Source organism: Anolis sagrei, chromosome 4 (assembly GCF_037176765.1).
Source record: "Anolis sagrei isolate rAnoSag1 chromosome 4, rAnoSag1.mat, whole genome shotgun sequence".
In the NCBI taxonomy this organism is placed as follows: Eukaryota; Metazoa; Chordata; class Lepidosauria; order Squamata; family Dactyloidae; genus Anolis; species Anolis sagrei.
In genome coordinates, this window is record NC_090024.1 from 128,582,987 (window position 1) to 128,606,209 (window position 23,223).

At 41.1% G+C, this 23,223-nt stretch overlaps 1 protein-coding gene across 2 annotated transcripts in view; it reads left to right on the forward strand.

The window, feature by feature from the left end:
* The first annotated feature begins 339 nt into the window (after window positions 1-339).
* The window catches only part of COP1 (COP1 E3 ubiquitin ligase), a 79,164-nt gene continuing 56,280 nt past the window's right edge, over window positions 340-23,223 (forward strand). Inside the window, exons 1-6 of one of the 2 annotated variants that reach the window (XM_060774409.2) lie at window positions 340-802; window positions 12,303-12,362; window positions 15,026-15,123; window positions 17,994-18,070; window positions 20,555-20,674; window positions 20,910-20,978. In XM_060774409.2, coding sequence (XP_060630392.2) covers window positions 438-802; window positions 12,303-12,362; window positions 15,026-15,123; window positions 17,994-18,070; window positions 20,555-20,674; window positions 20,910-20,978 — 789 coding nt within the window. In that variant the 5' untranslated portion in view covers window positions 340-437. The remainder of the gene's footprint in view (window positions 803-12,302; window positions 12,363-15,025; window positions 15,124-17,993; window positions 18,071-20,554; window positions 20,675-20,909; window positions 20,979-23,223) is intronic. The other variant, XM_060774410.2, reaches the window with a different exon arrangement.

The following is a 23,223-nucleotide window of genomic DNA, read 5'->3' on the forward strand; positions in this document are numbered from 1 at the left end:
CTCCACGCGCTGACCAAATGTGATAGGCCGCTGTGGTTGCTAGGCTACCGCTGTCCAGCCCTCTTGCGCAGGCGCGTTGACCTTTGCCTGCTCCGTTACGACGTGACGACCCAAAAAAACAAAAACAACTTCGACGCGTTGAAGACGCTATGGAGGTTGCGCACGCGCAGTGCCGGCCCCTGAATCAAGTTCCGACGAGAAGGGAGGGTGTTGGGAGCCTCCGCCCCGCCCCTTTGGTTTGAGGGCGGGCGCAGGGGCCAATCAGGTGCCACGCACGCGCTCCCTGGCAGGCGTAGGGGCCAATCAGGTGCTGCGCACGCGCTCCCAAGCAGGCGCCCGTCCTCCTCCTCCTTCCTTCTCCTCCTCTGAGAGGAAGCCTTGGTGCGGCCCGCTCCCCTCTCGGAGCGTCGGGGGAGATGCGCTGAGCCGGAGCCGGGATGTCGGGGAGCCGGCAGCCGCCTCAGCACTCCGCGGCCGGGCCTCCTCCCCCGGGGTCCTCCTCCACGTCCTCCCCTTCGGTCACCACCTCGGCCTCTTCGGGCACTGCTTCGGCGGCTTCGGGCGCCTCGTCCTCTTCCGCCTCAGTGGGGCTGGGGGCCCCTGCGCGGCCTGTCTTGGTGGCGGCCGCTGCCTCGGGCTCTTCCTCCAGCAGTGCAGGCCTGGCTCGCCTGGCGGGGGGAGGCCGGGCTGGGAGCAGCGGCCCAGGCAGCGCCAACAGCAGCAGCAGGAAGAGGCCACTGCTGACGCCGCTCTGCAATGGCCTCCTGAACTCCTACGAAGACAAAAGCAACGACTTCGTGTGGTGAGCGAGGGGCGCCCAGATGGGGAAGGAGCGGGGGAGGGGGAGAAGGCTAGCCATTGCTTACCTGCCTCCTCTTCAGTTGCTACAGCGAGTCTTGGCCTTACATACACCCATCTTGCAGGTCACTCCTATGCGCCCCATCTTTGGTCCTTTAGCTCCCAGAATTCCTCAAGGTTTAATCTATCTATATATATAAATACTAGCTGTCCCCTGCCACGCGTTGCTGTGGCCCAGTCTGGTGATCTGGAAATGAAGTAATGAGAATGTGTTGGTTTCTAATATATGTGATTTCTTAATGTTTCTGAGTAAACAGTATTTCTTGCTGTTTCTTTGCCAGTGTTGATGTGGAGATTGTCTGGTTTGCCTACTCTGGAACATGTAACATATCATTGTCCTTTTTTCGGGGTTCCCTTTGAAATCTTTGGTACTGCATCTGTCATATGTGTGTGTGTGTGTGAATGGCTGGATGGCCCTTTGTCAGGAGGGCTTTGTTTTATTTACTTTATTTATTTACTTTGCTTATATATCGCTGTTCTCAGCCTGGGGGCGACTCACAGCGGTGTACAACATAGAAAGAACAAAATTCAACAATTCAAGACATAATATAAAATTCACATCCAGCATTAAACAAAAACATCATCATCAAAAACATCATCATCAAAAACATCAACATTACTACAAAAGCCATTCCGTGTCGTCTCATCGTCAAACCCACAATCTGGTATCATTTCCGTTGTTCCATTCCTATGGTCAAATTACCAATCACTTCTTGTTCAAATGCCTTCTTAAATAGCCAGGTCTTTAATTTCCTGCGGAATATCAACAGGGAGGGAGCTAGCCTGATGTCCACGGGAAGAGCGTTCCACAGCCGAGGCGCCACCACCGAGAAGGCCCTATCTCTCGTCCCCGCCAGCCGTGCCTGTTAAGCAGGCGGGATCGAGAGCAGAGCCTCCCCGGAAGATCTCAAAGTCCTCGTGGGCTCATAGGCCGAGAGGCGGTCAGTTAGGTATCTTGGGCCGGAACCGTTTAGGGCTTTATAGGCCAATGCCAGCAATTTGTATTGAGCCCGGTAGCAGATCGGCAGCCAGTGGAGCTGGTACAGTAGGGGGGGTTGTATGCTCCCTGCGTCCCGCTCCTGTTAGTATCATGGCTGCCGCCCGTTGGACCAGTTGGAGCTTCCTTGTTGTTTCTTTGCCAGTGGAGATTGTCTGGTTTGCTTTAGGGGTCCCTTTCAAATCTTTGATATACATCTGTCATATACACACATATATATATGTGTGTGTGTGAATGGCTGGATGGCGCTTTGTCAGGAGGGCTTTGTTTTGTTGCCCTGGTGAAGGGAGCTGGACTGGATGGCCTTAAGGCAGCATTTCTCAACCTGGGAAGTCAATACACCAAGGGGGGGGGGTCACCAGGGGGGTGTCAGAAGGGTCACCAAAGACCACCAGGAAACACAGTATTTCCTTTTGGTCATGGGGGTTTTGTGTGGGATGTTTGTCCCAATTCCATCGTTGGTGAGGTTTGGAATGCTCCTTGATTGTAGGTGAACTATAAATCCCAGTAACTACAACTTCCAAATGTCAAGGTCTATTTCCCCCAAACGCCATCTGTGTTTATATTTGGGCATATTGAATATTCATGCCAAATTTGGTCCAGATCCATCATTGTTTGAGTCCACAGTGCTCTCTGGATATATGTGAACTATAACTCCCAAACTCAAGGTCAATGCCCTCCAAACCTTTCCAGTATTTTCTGTTGGTCATGGGAGTTCTGTGTGCCAAGTTTGGTTCAAGTCCATCGTTGGTGGAGTTCAGAATGCTCTTTGATTGTAGGTCAACTATAAATCCCAGCAACTACAACTCCCAAATGACAAAACCATAATGTTTTGATTGATGGTCACTCCTTGTGTAGAGAGACATTTTGTTGCCAAATTTGGTGTGATTTTGCCCATTAGTTCTTTTGTTTTTAAGGTACTCATGCACAGAGCATATATAGATAGATAGATAGATAGATAGATAAATGTAATGTTTGTTTGTGGGGTTAACATAACTCAAAAACCACTGGACAAATTGATACCAATTTTAGACACAACACACCTTTCAGGCCAACAAGTGACCATCACTCCTAAAAACACTGAAATATACAGCAGAAGAGACTTAAAAAGCAAAAATATAAAATAAAATAATGCTACAACGCACATGCAAAACAACATACACATATGATGGTAATCTATAAAATAAAAATGTAATGTTCCTTTGTGGGATTGACATAACTCAAAGACAACTGGGCGAATTGACACCAAATTTGGACACAATATGCCCATCAGGCCAACGAGTGACCATCACTCAAAAACATTGATTTTGTCATTTGGGAGTTGTAGTTGCTGGGATTTATAGTTCGCCTACAATCAAAGAGCATTCTGAACTCTATCAACAATGGAATTGAGCCAAACTTTGCACACAGAACTCCCATGACTAACAAAAATACTGGAAGGGTTTGGTGGGCATTGACCTTGAGTTTTGGAGTTGTAGTTCACCTACATCCAGAGATCACTGTGGACTCAAACGATGATGGATCTGGACCAAACTTGGCCCGAATACTCAACATGCTCAAGTGTGAACACTGGTGGAGTTTGCGGAAAACAGACCTTGACATTTGGGAGTTGTATTTGCTGGGATTTATAGTTCACCTGCAATCAAAGAGTATTCTGAACCCCACCAACGAGAGAATTGGGCCAAACCTTCTATACAGAACCCCCATGACCAACAGAATAGACTGTGTTTTCTGGTGGCCTTCGATGACCCCACAACCCCCCCAGGGGTCCTGACCCCCAGGATGAGAAATGCTGCCTTAAGACCATCCAGTCCAACTCCCTTCACCAGGACAAGAAAACATGAACAAAGCCCTCCTGACAAAGAGCCACCCAGCCATAGATATAGATAAATAGATATTAGGCCTGTCGGTTTTAGTTCGTTAATTCGTTAATTCGTAATTAAATCGTTATTTTAACCATATCCGAAGCGATTTCAAAACATATTTTTAAACCCGGAAGGGTTTAAAAATATCGAAACAGCAGCCCCATTTTTTTTACGAGCTTCAGCTCGTGTCGTTAATGGGATGGCGGCTGCTGTGCTGACTCAGTGCTGGTGCCTGGGAGCCAATCCGGCGCTCCCAGCTTCTGCGCCCTCCTCCTCCTCCTCCCAGCTGATTTGCAGGAAGTGCGAGGAGGAGGAGGAGGAGGGCGCAGAAGCCGGAGCCCCCGCGCGCGCTCACCCGAGGAGGAGGAGGAGAAGGAGGGCGCAGAAGCCGGAGCCCCTGCGCGCGCTCACCCGAGGAGGAGGAGGAGGAGGAGGGCGCAGAAGCCAGAGCCCCCGCGCGCCATCCGGCTCCGGCTTCTGCCCCCTCCCTTCTCCTCCTCCCAGCTGATTTGCAGGAAGTGCGAGGAGGAGGAGAAGGAGGGCGCAGAAGCCGGAGCGCGCGCGGGGGCTCCGGCTTCTGCACCCTCCTTCTCCTCCTCCTCGCACTTCCTGCAAATCAGCTGGGAGGAGGAGAAGGAGGGCGCAGAAGCCGGAGCGCGCACGGGGGCTCCGGCTTCTGCACCCTCCTTCTCCTCCTCCTCGCACTTCCTGCAAATCAGCTGGGAGGAGGAGAAGGAGGGTGCAGAAGCCGGAGCCCCCGCGCGCGCTCACCCGAGGAGGAGGAGGAGGGCGCAGAAGCCGGAGCCCCCGCGCGCCATCCGGCTCCGGCTTCTGCCCCCTCCCTTCTCCTCCTCCCAGCTGATTTGCAGGAAGTGCGAGGAGGAGGAGAAGGAGGGCGCAGAAGCCGGAGCGCGCGCGGGGGCTCCGGCTTCTGCACCCTCCTTCTCCTCCTCCTCGCACTTCCTGCAAATCAGCTGGGAGGAGGAGAAGGAGGGCGCAGAAGCCGGAGCGCGCGCGAGGGCTCCGGCTTCTGCACCCTCCTTCTCCTCCTCCTCGCACTTCCTGCAAATCAGCTGGGAGGAGGAGAAGGAGGGTGCAGAAGCCGGAGCCCCCGCGCGCGCTCACCCGAGGAGGAGGAGGAGGAGGAGGAGGGCGCAGAAGCCGGAGCCCCCGCGCGCCATCCGGCTCCGGCTTCTGCCCCCTCCCTTCTCCTCCTCCCAGCTGATTTGCAGGAAGTGCGAGGAGGAGGAGAAGGAGGGCGCAGAAGCCGGAGCGCGCGCGGGGGCTCCGGCTTCTGCACCCTCCTTCTCCTCCTCCTCGCACTTCCTGCAAATCAGCTGGGAGGAGGAGAAGGAGGGCGCAGAAGCCGGAGCCCCCGCGCGCGCTCACCCGAGGAGGAGGAGGAGGAGGAGGGCGCAGAAGCCGGAGCCCCCGCGCGCCATCCGGCTCTGGCTTCTGCCCCCTCCCTTCTCCTCCTCCCAGCTGATTTGCAGGAAGTGCGAGGAGGAGAAGGAGGGCGCAGAAGCCGGAGCCGGATGGCGCGCGGAGGCCGCTTGTGTGAGTTTTCAGGGCTGGACCATGTTCCAGAAGCATTCTCTCCTGACATTTTGCCCACATCTATGGCAGGCATCCTCAGAGGTCTGTTGGACTAGGCCTGTTTGATCAAGAAAAAATTTCGATATTTAAAATACTAGGGCAAATGGAGTTTAAAAAATGTTTTGTAAATATTTACGAATTTTCGTAAATAACAAAACATTTTTTTGAAAAGTTTTGTAAATATTTTAAATATCGAAACAAAAAAACACCCCAATTAAGAATCGATTTTAGAAACAAATTTTTTCTTGATCAAACAGGCCTAATAGATATGATTCACACACACACACACATATATATATATGCCAGATATAATATCATAGATTTCAAAGGGACCTCTAAAGTAGGACAATGATATGTTGCATGTTCTAGAGTAGGCAAACCAGACACTCTCCACATCAACACTGACAAGAAATACTGTTTACGCACAAGCATAAAGAAATTACATATATTAGAAACCAACACTATTTTCTAGGTCACCAGACTGGGCCACAGCGATGCGTGGCAGGGGGCAGCTAGTAATAATAATAATAATGATAATAATAATAATAATAAACTTTATTTATACTCCACCACCATCTTCCCAGTGGAGACTCGGAGCGGCTTACATGGGGCCAAGCCTGGACAACATATTACAACAAAATAAAACCAGAGCATAAACAATAAACAACATCATCAAATTACATCAAAAAAAATATAAACACAGTCATAAAATAACATTCCAATAAGCACAATCACAATAACAATGGGTGGGCCACATGTACAGGATAAAAACAATTCTAAAACTCTAATGAGATAAAAATAGGAGCAAGTTACCTGCAGGGAACTATTATTTATTTATTTATTTACCTTACTTGTATACCGCTGTTCTCAGCCCGAAGGCGACTCACAGCGGTTCACAACAAATACGAACAGCAAAAATTCAGTGCTACAGTATAGAAACAGTAACAACCTAACGCATTACACAATTAATAAACAGTTACTACAATACCCATTCACTGTCGTCTCATCATCAAAAACATGTTCCAGATTCGTCATCCATTGTTCCATTCCAGTGTTCATTAACCAATCATTGCACTAATTATTCGAACGCCTGCTCAAACAGCCAGGTCTTCACTTTTTTGCGGAATACCAATAGAGATGGTGCTAGTCTAATGTCCGTAGGAAGAGCGTTCCACAGCCGAGGAGCCACCATCGAGAAAGCCCTATCTCTCATCCCTGCCAGCCGAGCTTGAGAAGCAGGCGGGATCGAGAGCAGGGTCTCCCCGGAAGATCTCAAAGTCCTGGTGGGTTCATAGGCAGAGATGCGGTCGGATAGGAAAAACGTACATAGTTGTGAAGCTAAACTTCCCATTTGGAGAGCGTGTGTTCCAGTGGGAAGAACGTTGAGGGGTGTCATATTGTGCACCTACTCACCAAAGGTGCAGCGGAAGAGCCAGGTTTTAAGGTTCTTTTTGAATGTTTCTAGAGAAGAGGCTTTCCGGATCTCTTCAGGTAATATATGCAAACACGCACATTTATTTATTTATTTATTTATGGCATTTATATGCCGCCCTTCTCACCCCGAAGGGGACTCAGAGTGGCTTACAAGATATATATCCATACAATATATTATATTACTAGCACAGTACAATATCAGTATTAAATATTACTATATTGTACTATACCATTATATTGTAATATTATTAGTAATATTATATGTAATATAAATATATAATTATAATATATTATAATTAGTAGTGTTATATTGTATTACATTATAACATACACACACAAAACACATATGCACAGACCGGGCCACAGCAACGCATGGCAGCGGACAGAAAACATAAAAAGCAGAAAACACAGTGGAAGAGACATAAAAAGCCAAAAAATAAATAATACATCACAACGCATGTGCAATATATATACACGTATACACAAATACACACACACACATGTACACATACATACATACACACAAAACACATATACACAGACTGGGCCACAGCAATACGTGGCAGGGGATGGCTAGTAATAATTATAAATCTTTATTTATATCCTGTGTTTCTCCCCAGCGGGACCCAAAGCTGCTCACAACATTATTTACAGTAGAGAGTCTCGCTTACCCAACATAAATGGGCCAGCAGAACGTTGGATAAGTTAAAATGTTGGATAGTAAGGAGGGATTAAGGAAAATCCTATTAAATGTCAAATTATGTTATGATTTTACAAATAAAATACCAAAACATGTTTTACAACAAATTGACAGAAAAAAGCAGTTCAGTACATGGTAACATTATGTAGCAATTTCTAGATTTACGAAATTAGTAGCAAAATTTCACAATGTATTGAAACAGCTGTGTATCTGGGCAGGAGGTAGACTGCGTTGGATAATACAGAATGTTGAATGAACAAATATTGGATAAGCGAAACTCCTCTGTATTTATTTATTTACAGTGTTATTTATTTATTTATTTATCATGTCATCAGCAACCAGACCATTGCATTACATTTCTAACAGAACAAAACAAACAAACAGATAAAAAAACCCCACAAATGTTGCAGATTTGGTAGTTGATTAAATGTCCTTTGACCAGTATCTGGTCACTTGGAGTGCCTCTGGTGTTGCCACAAGAAGGTCCTCCATTGTGCATGTAGCAGAGCTCAGGTTGCATTGCAGCAGGTGGTCTGTGGTTTGCTCTTCTCCGCACTCGCATGTCGTGGATTCAACTTTGTAGCCCCATTTCTCAAGGTTGGCTCTGCATCTCGTGATGCCAGAGCGCAGTCTGTTCAGCGCTTTCCAAGTCGCCCAGTCTTCTGTGTGCCCAGGAGGGAGTCTCTCATCTGGTATCACCCACGGATTGAAGTGCTGAGTTTGAGCCTGCCACTTTTGAACTCTCGCTTGCTGAGGTGTTCCAGCAAGTGTCTCTGTATATCTTAGAAAACTATTTCTAGGTTTAAGTCATTGACATGCTGGCTGATACCCAAACAAGGGATGAGCTGGAGATGTCACTGCCTTGGTCTTTTCACTATTGGCTGCTACTTCCCGGCGGATGTCAGGTGGTGCAATACCGGCTAAGCAGTGTAATTTCTCCAGTGGTGTAGGGCGCAGACACCCTGTGATAATGCGGCATGTCTCATTAAGAGCAACATCCACTGTTTTAGTGTGGTGAGATGGCATGCGTACTCAGAAGCAGAGTAGCATAGCGCAAGGGCAGATGTCTTTACTGTGTCTGGTTGTGATCCCCAGGTTGTGCCAGTCAGCTTTCGTATGATATTGTTTCTAGCACCCACCTTTTGCTTGATGTTCAGGCAGTGCTTCTTGTAGGTCAGAGCACGGTCCAGAGTGACTTCCAGGTATCTGGGTATGCTGCAATGCTCCAGTGGGATTCCTTCCCAAGTAATCCTCAGAGCTCGGGATGCTTGTCTGTTCTCAAGGTGAAAGGCACATATCTGTGTTTTAAATGGATTAGGGATCAGTTGGTTTTCCCTGTAATAGGCAGTAAGAGCACCTTGAGCTTTGGAGAGATTCTGTTCAACCATCTCAAAGCTCCCTGCTTGAGCGGTAATGGCACGATTATCAGCATATATGAAACTCTGTCCCTTTTGGCAGTGGCTGGTCATTTGTGTAAATGTTGAACATTGATGAAGCAAGCACGCTCCCTTGAGGCAGGCCGTTCTTCTGTTTCCGCCATCTGCTTCTCTGGCCCTGGAACTCAACAAAAAAGCTCCTGTTTTGTAGCAGGTTTCCTATGAGGTGGGTGAGATGGTAGTCCTTTGTGATATACGTTTTTCTCAGGAGGAGACGGTGGTTCATAGTATCATAAGCCGCTGTTAGGTCTGTGAAGACAGCTCCTGTGATCTGCCTTTCAAAGCCATCTTCTATGTGCTGAGTCAGGTTCAGTACTTGCGATGTGCAGCTTTTGCCTTTCCTGAAGCCAGCTTCCTGTGGAATCAGACGGGTCTATTTTTTCCATAATTCTATTCAAAATAAGTCTCTCCAAAACTTTGTAGAGGTGGCACAGCAGGGAGATTGGTCTGTAGCTTTTTGGATCATTACTGTCTTTGCCTGGCTTCAAGATGGTGATGACTCTTTCTTTCCTCCAGATTTTGGGGATCTGACGGGATGCAGTGCAGTTGTTCATCAGCTCCAGCAGCCAGCGTCTTGCTTTTGGGCCAAAGTTCTTGATTTGTCTGTAGTCTCTCAGGAAGTGACTTGATTCTTGCAATCACCAAGTTGGTGCTAAGAATTTAAGGCTGTATAATTTATTGTGGAGAGATACTGTGGAGTTATGGTTTGAGTGTTGGACACAGGGCGATCAAGCTTTGAATCCATGCTCAGCCATGGAAATGTTCTGAGTGACTTTGGGAGAGTCACATACTCTCAGTGTCAGGGGCAAACCTACTCTGAACAAAATCTAACGCTGTAATTGATAGATTCACCTGAGGGTACTCATACATTAGAAATGAAGGCACATAAAAATAAAATTATTATTATTATTACTATTATTATTATTTATTGGGTGTCCATCAGTTGCAGGATTCATTTAAAGATTGTTCTGTTGCTTTCCAGCAGTTTCATTTTTCAACCTCACATTAATTGATTCTTGGAGAAAACACAATCATTTTGGGTAGGTACAACAGAGCTCCACAGAGTTAGAGTAATTCAGTAAATTTTCATATAGTCTCTTAAACCAAATCTCTATTTGGATTTCAAGATAAAACCATTGCTGATGGCACTGCTTTGGCATAGATCAGTATTTCTCAAACTGGGTTCCTCCAGGTGTTTTGGACTTCAGCTCTCAGAAATCCCAGCCAGTTTACCAGTTATTAGGAATTGTGGGAGCTGAAGTTCAAAATATCTGGAGGAGCACAGGTTGAGAAACTCTGAGAATTTGCCTACCCTTTTTAAGGGAGCTGGAAGCATACATGCTACAATAAAAATGTCAGATTTTTTCTTATATATAGAAATGTATTAACTCATAGCAAACATAGTAGTTATATGTGGTATTAAGCTGTCTACAGATGAGTAGCTAGTCAAATAAGATGAAGGAGATAGTTGGAATGACTTCACAAAATCTGGAGATAACAGTGAACATTTTCAACTTACATATGTTCTGAGAGAAGTAATCTTTGAACTTCACTGTGATTAGTAAAGTGCTGCTTCTCAGATATAACTTCATTGAAATCATTTTGGGGGAAATAGTTTCAAATCTAATATAAGATGCAGTTGCTGTTTCTTGTTTTAGCCTCCTGAACCTCTTCATTATCAAAATACACACTTTGTTTTATCTGTATTCTGATAATAGAGAGGTTCAATGGACTACAAAACGATTTTGGCATTTTTACAGTATTTAGGTTTTCTTTAAAAGTGTCATACACTTCATTGAGGAGAAAAACGAGTTAATAAATAAATAACACTAGAATTTGCCATAATTATGAAAATATGCCAAAAAACCCCGAAAAGCCATCAGAATGCACTGTAGAATTAATGCGGTTTGATGTCACTACAACTGCCATGGCTCGGTATTTTGTAATCTTGGAGGGGAAGTTTGTGAAGCACCAGCACCCATTAGTAGAGGCTTGCAATTTCCATGATTCGAATGGAATAGGCAAGAATCAGGGCTAATTAAACCAGTCCTTGGAGGACACATGCAGTGTTGTTGGGGTTTTTTTGGGGGGGGGGGGTTAAAGAAGGCTGTTGTAAAGAAGTTGGAACCTTCCTGTGGAGTCACATTGATACAAAGGGAAGGCAGACAGATGGGAAGTACATTTTCAGTTTCACTGTTACAAATGCCTAATGAGTTTGGCAAGGTTTCTTTTGACTGCTGCCCAGAGAGCTGTGAAGTGTGTATTTGGATACCCAGACATGTTTCCTTACTGGGGTCCATTAGACTAAATTTGATTAAAATAGCTCAGTGTGGCCTATCAGCGACCAATCGGGATGAAATAAATTAGGAAGGTTCAACTTACATTCAGAAATGTTATGCAAAATGTGTGCAGTGGTATGCAGTGGCATAACCTGCTTTATGACAGGGTGGCATGAAACACAATCTTTTGCTTTTTAGGAAATATATCAGGGTGGGTGACTCAGGAATATTTGCCATTTCCACAGTTTAATTTCTTATATATTTAACTGACAGTTTATTTGCTTCTAGAGATTTGATCACAGTTCTTTACTTTCCATGCATCTATAAAATGTAAAGAAAACACTTAAACATGAGTTTGTATTGTATGAAAATGTTCTTATGTAATGCTTCAGCTAAAATTGATCAGTTTTGGCAGTTCATGAGTGACCACTCTTTCTTTCACTTACTTTTACACTTTTTAGAAATGACATACTACTATTATAGGTTTACTGTGTACCCTTTCCACGTTCAGTATTCAAGAAAATCTGCCTTTTATTTATCTTCTATATAATTAAAAATGTAATGTTCGTTTGTGGGATTAACATAACTCAAAAACCACTGGGCAAATTGACACCAAATTTGGACACAACACACCTATCAGGCCAAGGAGTGACCATCACTCATAAAACACTGGAAAACGCTTAAAAAGCCAAAAAACAAAAAATACATTACAACGCATGCACAAAACCACATATACACACACACAAAATACATATACACAGACTGGGCCACAGCAACGTGTAGCAGGGGACGGCTTGTATTCAATAAATCTTTTTATGATTTGGTGCATACTTTTTCTTCCCAGCATATTTATGGATCATACTAAAGGAGAAATTACTGCATTTGGGGGTTTTCTCCATTAACCAAGAAACAGTCAGCTCATTATTAGTTTATAGGCATATGAACTTATCAGAATATGTGAAGTGAACTCTGTGTAATTTCATATTTTTTATTGGTTTCTAGTGATGGCATTTAACATGTTTCTTAGCTACTGTTAATTCAATTCTTTTTCACTCCCCCTTTCTTAACTACATTTTAAAGACTGACTATTTTGAACTTACATGTTGCAATATTGAAATGTTTTTTTCTTTTTTCCAGCCCTATCTGCTTTGATATGATTGAAGAAGCATACATGACAAAATGTGGACACAGCTTTTGGTAAGATTTGCTCACAAACCTTCCAGCATAAGAGACTTATTTATACAGACAGTCCCCAGGTTACAAAAAAGATAGGTTCTGTAGGTTTGTTCTTGTGTTGAATCTGTATTTAAGTTGGAACAGCTACATTCTTAAGTGGAACTCCAGCCAAAAATATATATTGTTTATCTTTGGCTAGCATATGCTTAATGCCCCTGTGCTGTTTGTTTTTTTGTTTGTGTCCCTGTTAAGAAGATTTCACCTCAGTGTCTGTGCCTGTGACAATTGGATTTTGAAAATTTTGGTTTACTGGTAAAACAAGAATTGCTGAGGAAGCTTCAGTGGAGATCCCTTTCCCCGTGATAACTCTTCTAGGACTGATTTTCCCTTCCTAGGAGTAGATTTAGTCTCCCTTCCTGTTGTCTCACTGTCTGTTTATAACTAGGAGTCATATATAAATCTGATGTTTGTAGTTCAGGGACATCCTGTAAAATGTATCAAATTTTCATTGGTGCATCCATGTGAATTCTTGACATAAGGCTGCAATTAATTTTATAGGACACAGAAATAATCTGAATATTGAAACCTAAACAGAATCCAATCTGCATATTGAAAGTAGCACATACCTGTCATATTATGAGGCCATTGAAAAAAATGTCCAGCACATGCAACAGCATCTACCGGTTATGCTCAGCATTTACTGGGTATGCTCATGATAGAAGAAAACTTGAGTTACTTTTAATATGGACTTGAAAGCAAGAACAAGAATGTACAGAAAATTATTCAACATGAAAGAGTGGCTTTGGGTGTTACATGATGAAGAAAAAAATGGGAAGCCCTCTTTAGTTGCAGTAATTTCTCTTGTGTTTTGCTTATCTTCCTTTGTGAAGTGATTACAAAGAAACTGCTTATAGTTATTTACTTGAAGTATAATGGATATCAGTTATTAATTTCCTAATAGTCTAGAGTCTGTTGTCTTTTCAAATGCTATAATTATGTTTCATTGAAGAATTAAAATGGGTTAAGTGGTATGATTTAAAGTATCTTTAAATTTTGGTTGAAGAGATAGCACTTATTATTTTATTTCTGCCTGAGATGGATTTAAAGATTTTAAAATACTATGCGCAAGTGATTTAAAAAACAAAATAAATAAGAAGCCCTGGGGAGCTAGTGTTAGTCAGTTTTGAAAAACGGGAAGTTTGACCAGTGATGTAACTCCATACGAAGCAGCTTCATGTGTTCATTTACGGAGTTGATTGCCTAATCTGTATCTTGGTTCAACCTCAGCAATAATGCTTGTTGTGGCTTTTGTAATTTTAAATCAGCTTATCCTCAGATATGCTTAGATATGATCAGCAATACATGTTTGTTGATATTAAGGAGTGCTCTAATTTATTTTTGGATCTGAGAAATTGGTATGCATATAAACATTTCGTACTTTGAAGTAATATGAATTGTCATAATAACACGTCATATTAGCAAAGTAACACAAATTGGAATAAAGTTACCTTATTTGGTATAATTTGATATACTAGTCAGATAATAATTACAGGTTTATTTACTCTACTCTCTTTCACACACATTGTTACAAGGAGCGGTACTTGAATTTTAAGCAATCTCTTTGTTTCTGCCATTTTATAAAAAAAAGGCACCAACATGAATAAAACAAAATCATTTTGTCTCCTCTAGGTCTTCATAGCATGAAACAGACATAAACCACTCATTCTGAAACAAAGAATTGGCAAAAATAAACCATGGCTAAGGATTATAGTGATCTGATACTATATATAACCTAACATATATTTTTTTTTCACTAAGATTTTCTTACATAGTTTTTGCAGTAATATTTTGAGTGTAAACACAATCATCATTCTGAAAAGCAAATATTCTTGAATCCATATTCTTAGGAAAAAAATGATTCACTTACCCTGAATGTTTTTTCTGGCCTTCATGCTTCTAGGCATTACAACCGTTAGCATATATATGGCATTTTTGGTAGGTTGCAGACCAGAAATGTTTCTGGAAAATATTAATTTTTCCTGTGTGGACCCCTGCGTGTCTCTGGATTGTGTTTGGTTTTTGCCCTTTAATTACAGAAGGCACATTGACAGCAGAAGATTTTCTTGAGGGAGGAAATACTTATTCCTGATGTTCTTCTCCCAGAGCGAACCTTTGTATCTCTCCAAAATTATACCACATAGTTTCAGTTCCCTTTGCTATGCTAGGTGGGAAAGAAGACTTTTCCATCCTCTCTCCTCTTCAATCCAGCTGCAGTGAATGCCTTGACAATTTGATATAACGCAATGTCAATAATAAATTGTACTTTGAATGCAAATGATATTATCTCACGGTACAGTCTCTTCCTTGGCAAGTAGTGTTGTTGTAACTTTGAGGATCAGAACATAAAGTTGAGATCTATTTTATGGATCTAAAGTTTTGACCAAACTAAAGTTTTGACCAGAAATGTTTCTGGAAAATATTAATTTTTCCTGTGTGAACCCCTGCGTGCCTCTGGATTGTGTTTGGTTTTTGCCCTTTAATTACAGAAGGCACGGCTCTCTCACAGCCGTACTTCCTCATGATACATTGGCACAATAATTATATGTGCAACTGAGCTGATAGTCCATTGTACAGGCTGCCATTATTTTCTGTAGTTCTAATTTGTTTATTTTTCCTTTGAACAGTTATAAATGTATTCATCAAAGCCTGGAAGACAACAATAGATGTCCAAAATGTAATTATGTTGTGGATAACATTGACCATCTTTATCCAAACTTTTTAGGTAAGTCTTCTTACACATTTCAGCTAGAATTTCAGTAAGCAGATAGTCAAAAATTGAATCAGCTAAATGACTGCTATCTTATTTGGTACGGTTGTTTACTTTAAATGCAGGATGTGCTTAAAAACATTTTATCATTTAACTGCTAGGGTAGTGGTGCATGAGCCGCTGTTTTCAGTCAGCATGTCTGGTCTCACAATAACTTAAATCCCTTTCCTTGATTGGCTCAACCATGCTGGCTGCTTCAGCATGGATAATGATGGCATATAAGCAGCAATTCTGTCAGGAATACTTGGGTAGGGTAGTAAGGTTGGAATGGGGTAGAAGGAGACTAGGTTGCTTTTTGTTCTGTGCAAACAACAGTGGGATCACACGGTTAGAAGTTGATTTGGTGACCTAAATCACAAATCATAATTGTGATTTACAGATAACCAAGAGTAGTTTAAGCTATTTGTGTAAAATCATTTATTAACTATAGCCACAGTGAATCAATGCAGATTATACAGTAGAGAAAATTTCATCAATCCATGTCTTATTTTGGTAGCCAGCTTTGAGACCTGGAATAAATCTTGACAAGAAAAGTGTAGATTTTCAGTTGTATAGAAATGCTTTTAATGTAAGCCATTTGAATCTCCCAGTGGAAAGAAAAAAAAAGAGATATAAATAAACATAATAATAATCCTACATACATACATAGAGAGTACAGTCTACAGACTATAAGATATAGAGCAGGACTACACAACATGTGGCCAGCACAAACCATTGGTGAAGCCTGCAGAGTGCCACCGCCCCCTTATGCCCCCACTGTGCATCCCTGCCAGGAAGGAAGGAGGAGGAATGAAGGAAGAAAGGGTAGGAGGAAGGGAGAAAGAGGTATGAAAAAGAGGAAGGAAGAAGGAAGAACCCACTGAGTGACTTTAGGCAAGCCACATTCTCACAGCCTCAGAGAAAGTCAAAGGCAAATCCTGTTTGAATAAATCTTGGCAAGAAAACTAATAGAGTTGTTTTAGGATTGCACTAAGTCTGAAATGACTTGAAAGCACACAACAAAAATAATCTTAACTCATCATTAATTCTATTTTACTTGGAAAGGGGGATGCTAAAACTTTATCTGTGGCCCCAAGAGGTTTAGCCGATTTAATTTTGGTCCTTTACTACTGACAACTCGTGCAGGCAACAGAAATCAGCAAGTCTTGTGCATTAGGGAATGTATATGTTAAAAAGAGACAAGCTAATGCCGGGCAGAATGCCTGCTCACGTGTAACAAGATAAGAGAACATTCCCGAAACATGACCAAGAATAAAGTCACAGAAGGTGCCAGGATGGCTGATGCAATAAATTCACTAATAGAATCTGGTTGGATGACAACTAGAAGTCGAGCTTTACCTGTGCATAGTTAGCTTACATTAGCCCCAACACTCTGATTAAAAAAGAGCACAACAATTCAATTGAAACTCTTGAGTTTGTATTTGGGATTCCTCTCTCTTCCCCTCGCAACTCATATCATCATACCTTTAAAGAGGAGGAACACATCTGCAAACATGTGTCTGAGGATTGTGTATGACTTAGTGCATATCCTGTACAGATACACTCAAAAGTAAACTATATTGACTTCAGTGGAACATCATCCAGGATAAACCTATAGGAATATAACCTTAATCTCCTGTGAAGTCATGATTTACAGAGAGGTCTTTTATACAAAAACTGTGAAGTCATGATTTACAGAGAGGTCTTTTATACAAAAACTGGATATGTGGAAAGCATATGAACATATTTCTTCATGTTCATCTGTCCCAAGAAACATTCAAAAAGTTGTCATAACCTATTTTTGAGAGGTGGGTCACATATTAATAATAATGGGCCCAAACCATTTAAAACATTTTGATCTAATGTAAAATTTTTAAATAAGTGCTAAAGAAAAGGGTGCATCCATTCCAGACATTAACAGCACATTAAAATGTATCTAATTTCTGCCTGTGCTGAAATAGAAGAAGAAAATAATTTAATCTGAAAGTATATGTTCTGTTCAATCCCTTTCCTAGACAGAAATGTTTCGGACAGTGTGTAGAGATGTTGGGTTTTTTTTTCAAACACTTGACTCCCTCTATAAGTTGCTATCTCTGTGGTCTGTCTATTTACGTTCTACCTGCAAACCTTTTTACACTAGGACAGTGTGAATCTAATAGCTTAATAATTGTTTAAATTCTGTTTATTCCCAACTAGATCCCTTGAATAAAGTACTGAATCAACACATAAATAAATCCTATTGAATTTACTCTTGTTGGTACTCCCACCTAGAGTAAGAATCAGGATAGTATTCATTAGAATTATTTGTTAAAGATTATGAACCTTGGATGCATGTATTTTATATTGAGATGTCATGACATACAACTATCAGTGAGATGAATCAAAGTGTTTAGTGCTTTTCACAGCCATTTTCCTGCAGCCCCAAGAAACCATATTAGTAGTTTTACAGGATGTAGGAAAAGTATTTTGGCAGCATTTCTGATACACTTTAATGGGTCTGCCTGTTGCTATGTGGTACAGTAGCAGTTACCTAGAGTGAATTGTGTAGTTGTTTCATTCACTATCTTTTTCTTAAAAATCAGGTAGTCCAGATGCTCTTGTGATAATGTCTTTCTTGCTTTGAAAAAGATTTAATGCTTGAAAATGTTACTTCGGGCTGTTCAATAGTTGATTCCATCATGAATTTACTTTGTCAGTAATTTGAACTTAGTCTTATCAAAAGAATAAATGCAAAATCAGGAAGGTTCAGTTGTTTAGTCTTCTCATTAGAACTGAATTCCTAAAGAATATACTTATAGACTGTGCTTTCCCCATTTGTTCACTGCTTATCCCCATTCTTTTTTTAGTGAATGAACTTATTCTTAAACAGAAGCAAAGATTTGATGAAAAGAGATTCAAACTGGACCATTCAGTGAGTAGCACCGTATGTCCCAATTTTCTTACTCTCTTTTTATTACTTGTCTTAAAGGGAATACGTTTAAGTTTATGTGTGCTTGTGGGTCATGATGATAGCTGATGTTACGATAAGGTTGAAGGTGTATATTTATTTCTTCCAAGCAGTTAAGGAAATATTTCTGTTTGATAGGTTGCTCCACAATCTGTCTAGGCGAGGTGACTTTTAGAGCCCTTATGATAAATTATATAATTTATTTGGTTTTTAATACAGCTAAGATGGACTATAGATGTTTCAATATAAAATCAAAGCTTTCCTCTCTTCCTAAATACAATTAGTCTGTGGTTTTCTACAGTAACATCACAGGGTTTGACATTGAACAAAAAAAGTCAAAGACAAACTTACAGTACAGTTAAAACTTTTTAAAAACTTTATACTGTTTTGTCTCTTTAAGTCTTAGTTTTGAAATCGTACATTTATTATGTTTATCATTTAATTTTGATAACGTGTGGGGGGGGTTTTTTTGATGTAGATGTAGATTTGTTTTTGGGATTTGAAGAGTTGGTTATTTTTGTCTTTTTCAGCTTCTTATGGTATTGAATATTTGCCAATATCTGTTGTAAACTGCCCTGAGTCCCCTCGGGGAGATAGGACAGGATATAAATTAAGATGATGATGATGATAATTATTATTATTATTACCACAGAGGTGAAGTCAATTTCAATTATTTGTATGGATTCACTTGGAAATATTATAAACACAAAGGAGATCTTAAAGTCCTCTCAAAGACTATTGATTCCTAAAATTGATTATAATTCAGAAGATACTGTAGCAGAATGGAGCTGGTTATACATTTTAAGAATTAATTCTAATTATATATTGTTCCTGTACTAAAAATTCTGTGGATTTAAGTAGTTAAAATATCAATCAAACATACGCAGACTAACAAGAACAGAGGCCGAGGATAGTGGAAAAGACTAGTAGTTGATCTTGTGTAGGGTACTTCTTTCTATTGCCTTGCTGCAGTGTACACAGTTCTTCTGTTTTCTTGGGTGCTAAGGATGTAACTTGCCTGTGAAAGTGGAAAAACCATGAATATATGTGGTGGTAGAGAATGAGATGCCACCAGTGTGGTCTCTTAAGTGGGGGGAAGGAGGTCCTGCATGCCATTTCTCCTACCTTGTGCATCCCAGCTCCAATCTTCCTCCATGGTAAAAACAAAAAAGAAGTGAGGACCAGTAACATGCCGCAAAACAGAAGAAGAGGAAGAAACAAAACCTTGTGGATTAATCCCTCCTCCTCTTTGTGTTGTTTTGTGTCTTCTGTCCTCCCAGTACACTTCTTCATTTCCCTGGGCAAAATAGGCTCACAGGAAACAGGACAAAGAGAAAGAACCAGCTGCATATGTGCTTCACTTACCTTTCAGACCAGTTCCTCCTCTTCCTCTGAGCTGGTTGTTCTTACCTCTCTGCCCTCCCCTCGATATTCCTCTACCTTTGTCTGGGCAGAACAGAGCTTCACATAATACAGGGAGCATGAGAAAGCTGGATCTGTCCGATAAATACAGTGGTGCAGGGCCAGCTTTGCCTTTTTTTGTGTGTGTTATGTCTCTGTTTTGCCTGGGAAAAGAAGGGAGATACCAGATATAATAGAGAATCCTGCCATTCATGCTTTCTGAACAGCTTCCTTACTCACCAGCTTTGGGTATGTTCCCAAGTTGCTTCTGACATGATAAAAAACAACTTTGGGAGACAGCTGGTTTCAAACTCATGAATAAATGAGAGTTTGAACCCATGGGGTGTGTGACATCACCAAAGGTTGAAATCTGCAGGTTTCAGAATATAATTGCATTTCAGTTTGGATGTTGGCTCAGGCAGTAGAGATTCCATAAATTATATTGAGAACCAGATTATTTCCTCCTCAGTTTGTAACATAAGCCAAGCATTCAAATGGCATGAGGTATCAAATTTAGATTACAGTTTTAAATCTAATGTAATACTAAACTCACAGGTATAAATACGTTCAAATGCTGTTGAATTTGAAATTTCCAAACACAGTAAAATGCTAGACTCAGTTGTTTAATATCTTAAATGCTATCATATATTGATTCTTGACATTGCAATTTCCCAAGGGAATTGAACAGGATAGTGAATTTTTTTTTCATATTTGATAGTAAAATGACTGTATACTAAAATCCTTCTGTTATGAAATTAAGATAGTGATATTCTAAGTTGCAACTGGAATTTAAATGTTGGGCTTCACTGCATGAAGAAATGCAGCTTAGGCTAGGGGAGATAATTGGACCCTCAAAAACAAGTCCTACGTCTTTCAAGTACACATTCAGAATACAAAATGGCAGAAGGTGGAAGAGCCATGTGCTCCCATTTGTTGTTGCTGTAAGTGGTGCAGAACCAAATGAGCCTTAGGATTTTGTGCAATGTATAAAGAACTGTAATATTACTTTGGCTCTTTACTTTTGAATATAACTTGACAATTTGTTTATTTTTCTTTCAGAATGGTCACAGGTGGCAGATATTTCAAGATTTGCTGGGAACAGATCAAGACAACCTTGATTTGGCCAATGTTAATTTAATGTTAGAACTCCTGGTCCAGAAGAAGAAACAGCTGGAAGCAGTAAGGTTTTTTTTTCCATTCTTAATAAGAAGTCAAATACACATTTTGTTTTACTCAATACAATTCTACTTCAGAGTTGAATTTCAACTCTTACCTTGCACTGTGATGTCACAATTTACATTAGTCATTTAATATACCAAAGCCATATATGCATTTCCAAAAAGAAAAATGTATCTATATTGTGTAACATTTTCCCACATAATTCTCATTTTTACTTGTAAACTTTCTATTACAGGAGTCCCATGCTGCTCAGCTACAGATTTTGATTGAATTTCTGAAGGTTGCCAGGAGAAATAAAAAAGAGGTAGGATATATTGTTTCATCCTACTACAATAGAAAACATTTGTGTTATGCTACAATATAGCTTGGCTTATCACTTTGTATTTTTAAATAGTTGTATCTAGGAAGCAGCCTTGCAGATCGAAATATTTGAAACATGACAGGGCATTTTAGAACACAAATTAGTTGTTTAAAACTACTTTGGGGGATAAGATTGTAATGGTAAGTGTAACTGTTGGAATTTGCATTATTAGTATTTTTTAAAAGCTGTAATTGGGTCTAGAATGCAGACTTCTACATCACCTGCTTATGATAGTTAAGTATACTTTTAACAAAACAGCATCTTCTGCCCTCATCCCACTAAATGTACTTTTCTGCGCAGCCTCTGATCTTACAGGAGGTTCATTCTGCTAGTGTTTGGCGTTAGGGTGGATGACATTCCCATCTTCTCTGGCCAGCAAATGAAAATGTTTGGCAGAGCTCCTACTTCTGGCTGTTTTTAGCTTATAGTTAATATCTTAAATTTCTCCTTGTTGAATGTTATTTTGTTAGTTTTGGTCTCTGTTGGACCTGAACACATTCTGAACCTTAACTTTTTCATCTTTCCCCCACAAGAACTGGCTGTTCATTTGTATTAGTCCTTTCTTTTGTTTTGTATGTATTGATTTGTTTTACAGTGACTCCAATCCTTCCTGGAGATCCGTTCTCAGAAGGTGGTGCTGGGGGACTCCTGTTTGAATCCCTGGCCATTGACCTATGGGGTTCCCCAGGGTTCCATTTTGTCCTCCATGCTCTTAAACATATACATGAAACTGGTGGTAGAGGTTAAACATATACATGAAACTGTCGGTAGAGGTCCAGAGTTTTGGAGTGTGGTGCCACTTATATCTAGATGACGCCCAACTCTACTATTTATTTATTTATGGCATTTATATGCTGCTCTTCAGACCCCAAAGGGGACTCAGAGCGGCTTACAAGATATATTTTCATACAATATATTATATTATTAGCATAGTACAATATCAGTATTATATATTACTGTATTGCACTATACCATTATATTGTAATATTACGTGTAATGTAAATATATAATTATAATTACAATATTGTATTATTACTAGTATTATATTGTATTACATTATGATATTATAAATAGTATATGTATATACAATATATTATATTATATTATATTATTAGTAAAGACAAGATGGAACTGTCTTCTGCTCCCCTCTGTCTTCACTCTGGCCAGAGCAGCCCGTTGGTGTCAGAGGGGGAGGGGCCTCTCAACTTATGATATAGGCAGAAGACAAGATGGAAATGTCTTCTGCTCCCCTCTTTCTTCAATCTGTCCAGAGCAGCAATTGGTGCCAGAGGGGGGAGGGGCCTCCCAACCGATCATTTACTACTCCATGCCATCTAATTCCAAAGAAGCTGTCCTGACCCTAAACCAGTGTCTGTAATCAGTAATGGACTGGATGAGGACAAACAAATTGAAACTTAATTCAGACAATACAGAGGTACTCTTAGTCAAAAGGCAGAGCAGAGAATAGGGATCCGGCCTGTGCTAGATGGGGTTACACTCCCCTGAAGACACAGGTCTGTAGTTTGGGGTCCTCCTGGATTCAGCGCTGAACCCAGAAGCCCAGGTATCTGTGGTGGCCAGGAGGGCCTTTGCACAATTATAACCTTGTATACCAACTGCACCCATTCCTTAAAAAAGCAGATCTGGCCATGGTAGTTCATGCCTTAGTTATATCCCATCTGGATTACTGTAATGAGCTCTACGTGGGGCTGCGTCTGAAGAACGCTTGAAAGAGCTGCAGGTTGCTCACTGGGGCTGGCAACAAGGAGCAGACAACCTCCCTGTTGCATCGGCTCCACCGACTGCCAGTCTGTTTCTGGGTACGATTCAAAGTGCTGGTTATGACCTTTAAAGCTCTAGATCAGGGGTCCTCAAACTAAGGCCCGGGGGCCGGATACAGCCCTCCAAGGTCATTTACCCGGCCCTCGCTCAGGGTCAACCTAAGTCTGAAATGACTTGAAAGCACACAACAACAACAACAACAACAACCCTACTTCATCAGCCAAAAGCAGACCCATACTTCCCATTGAAATACTGATATGTTTATATTTGTTAAAAATGGTCTTCATTTTAATTATTGTATTGTTTTAAAGTGGTTTTTTTTACATTACAAATAAAATACGTGCAATATGCATAGGAATTAATTCAATTTTTTTCCTCAAATTAGAATCCGACCCTCCAACAGTTT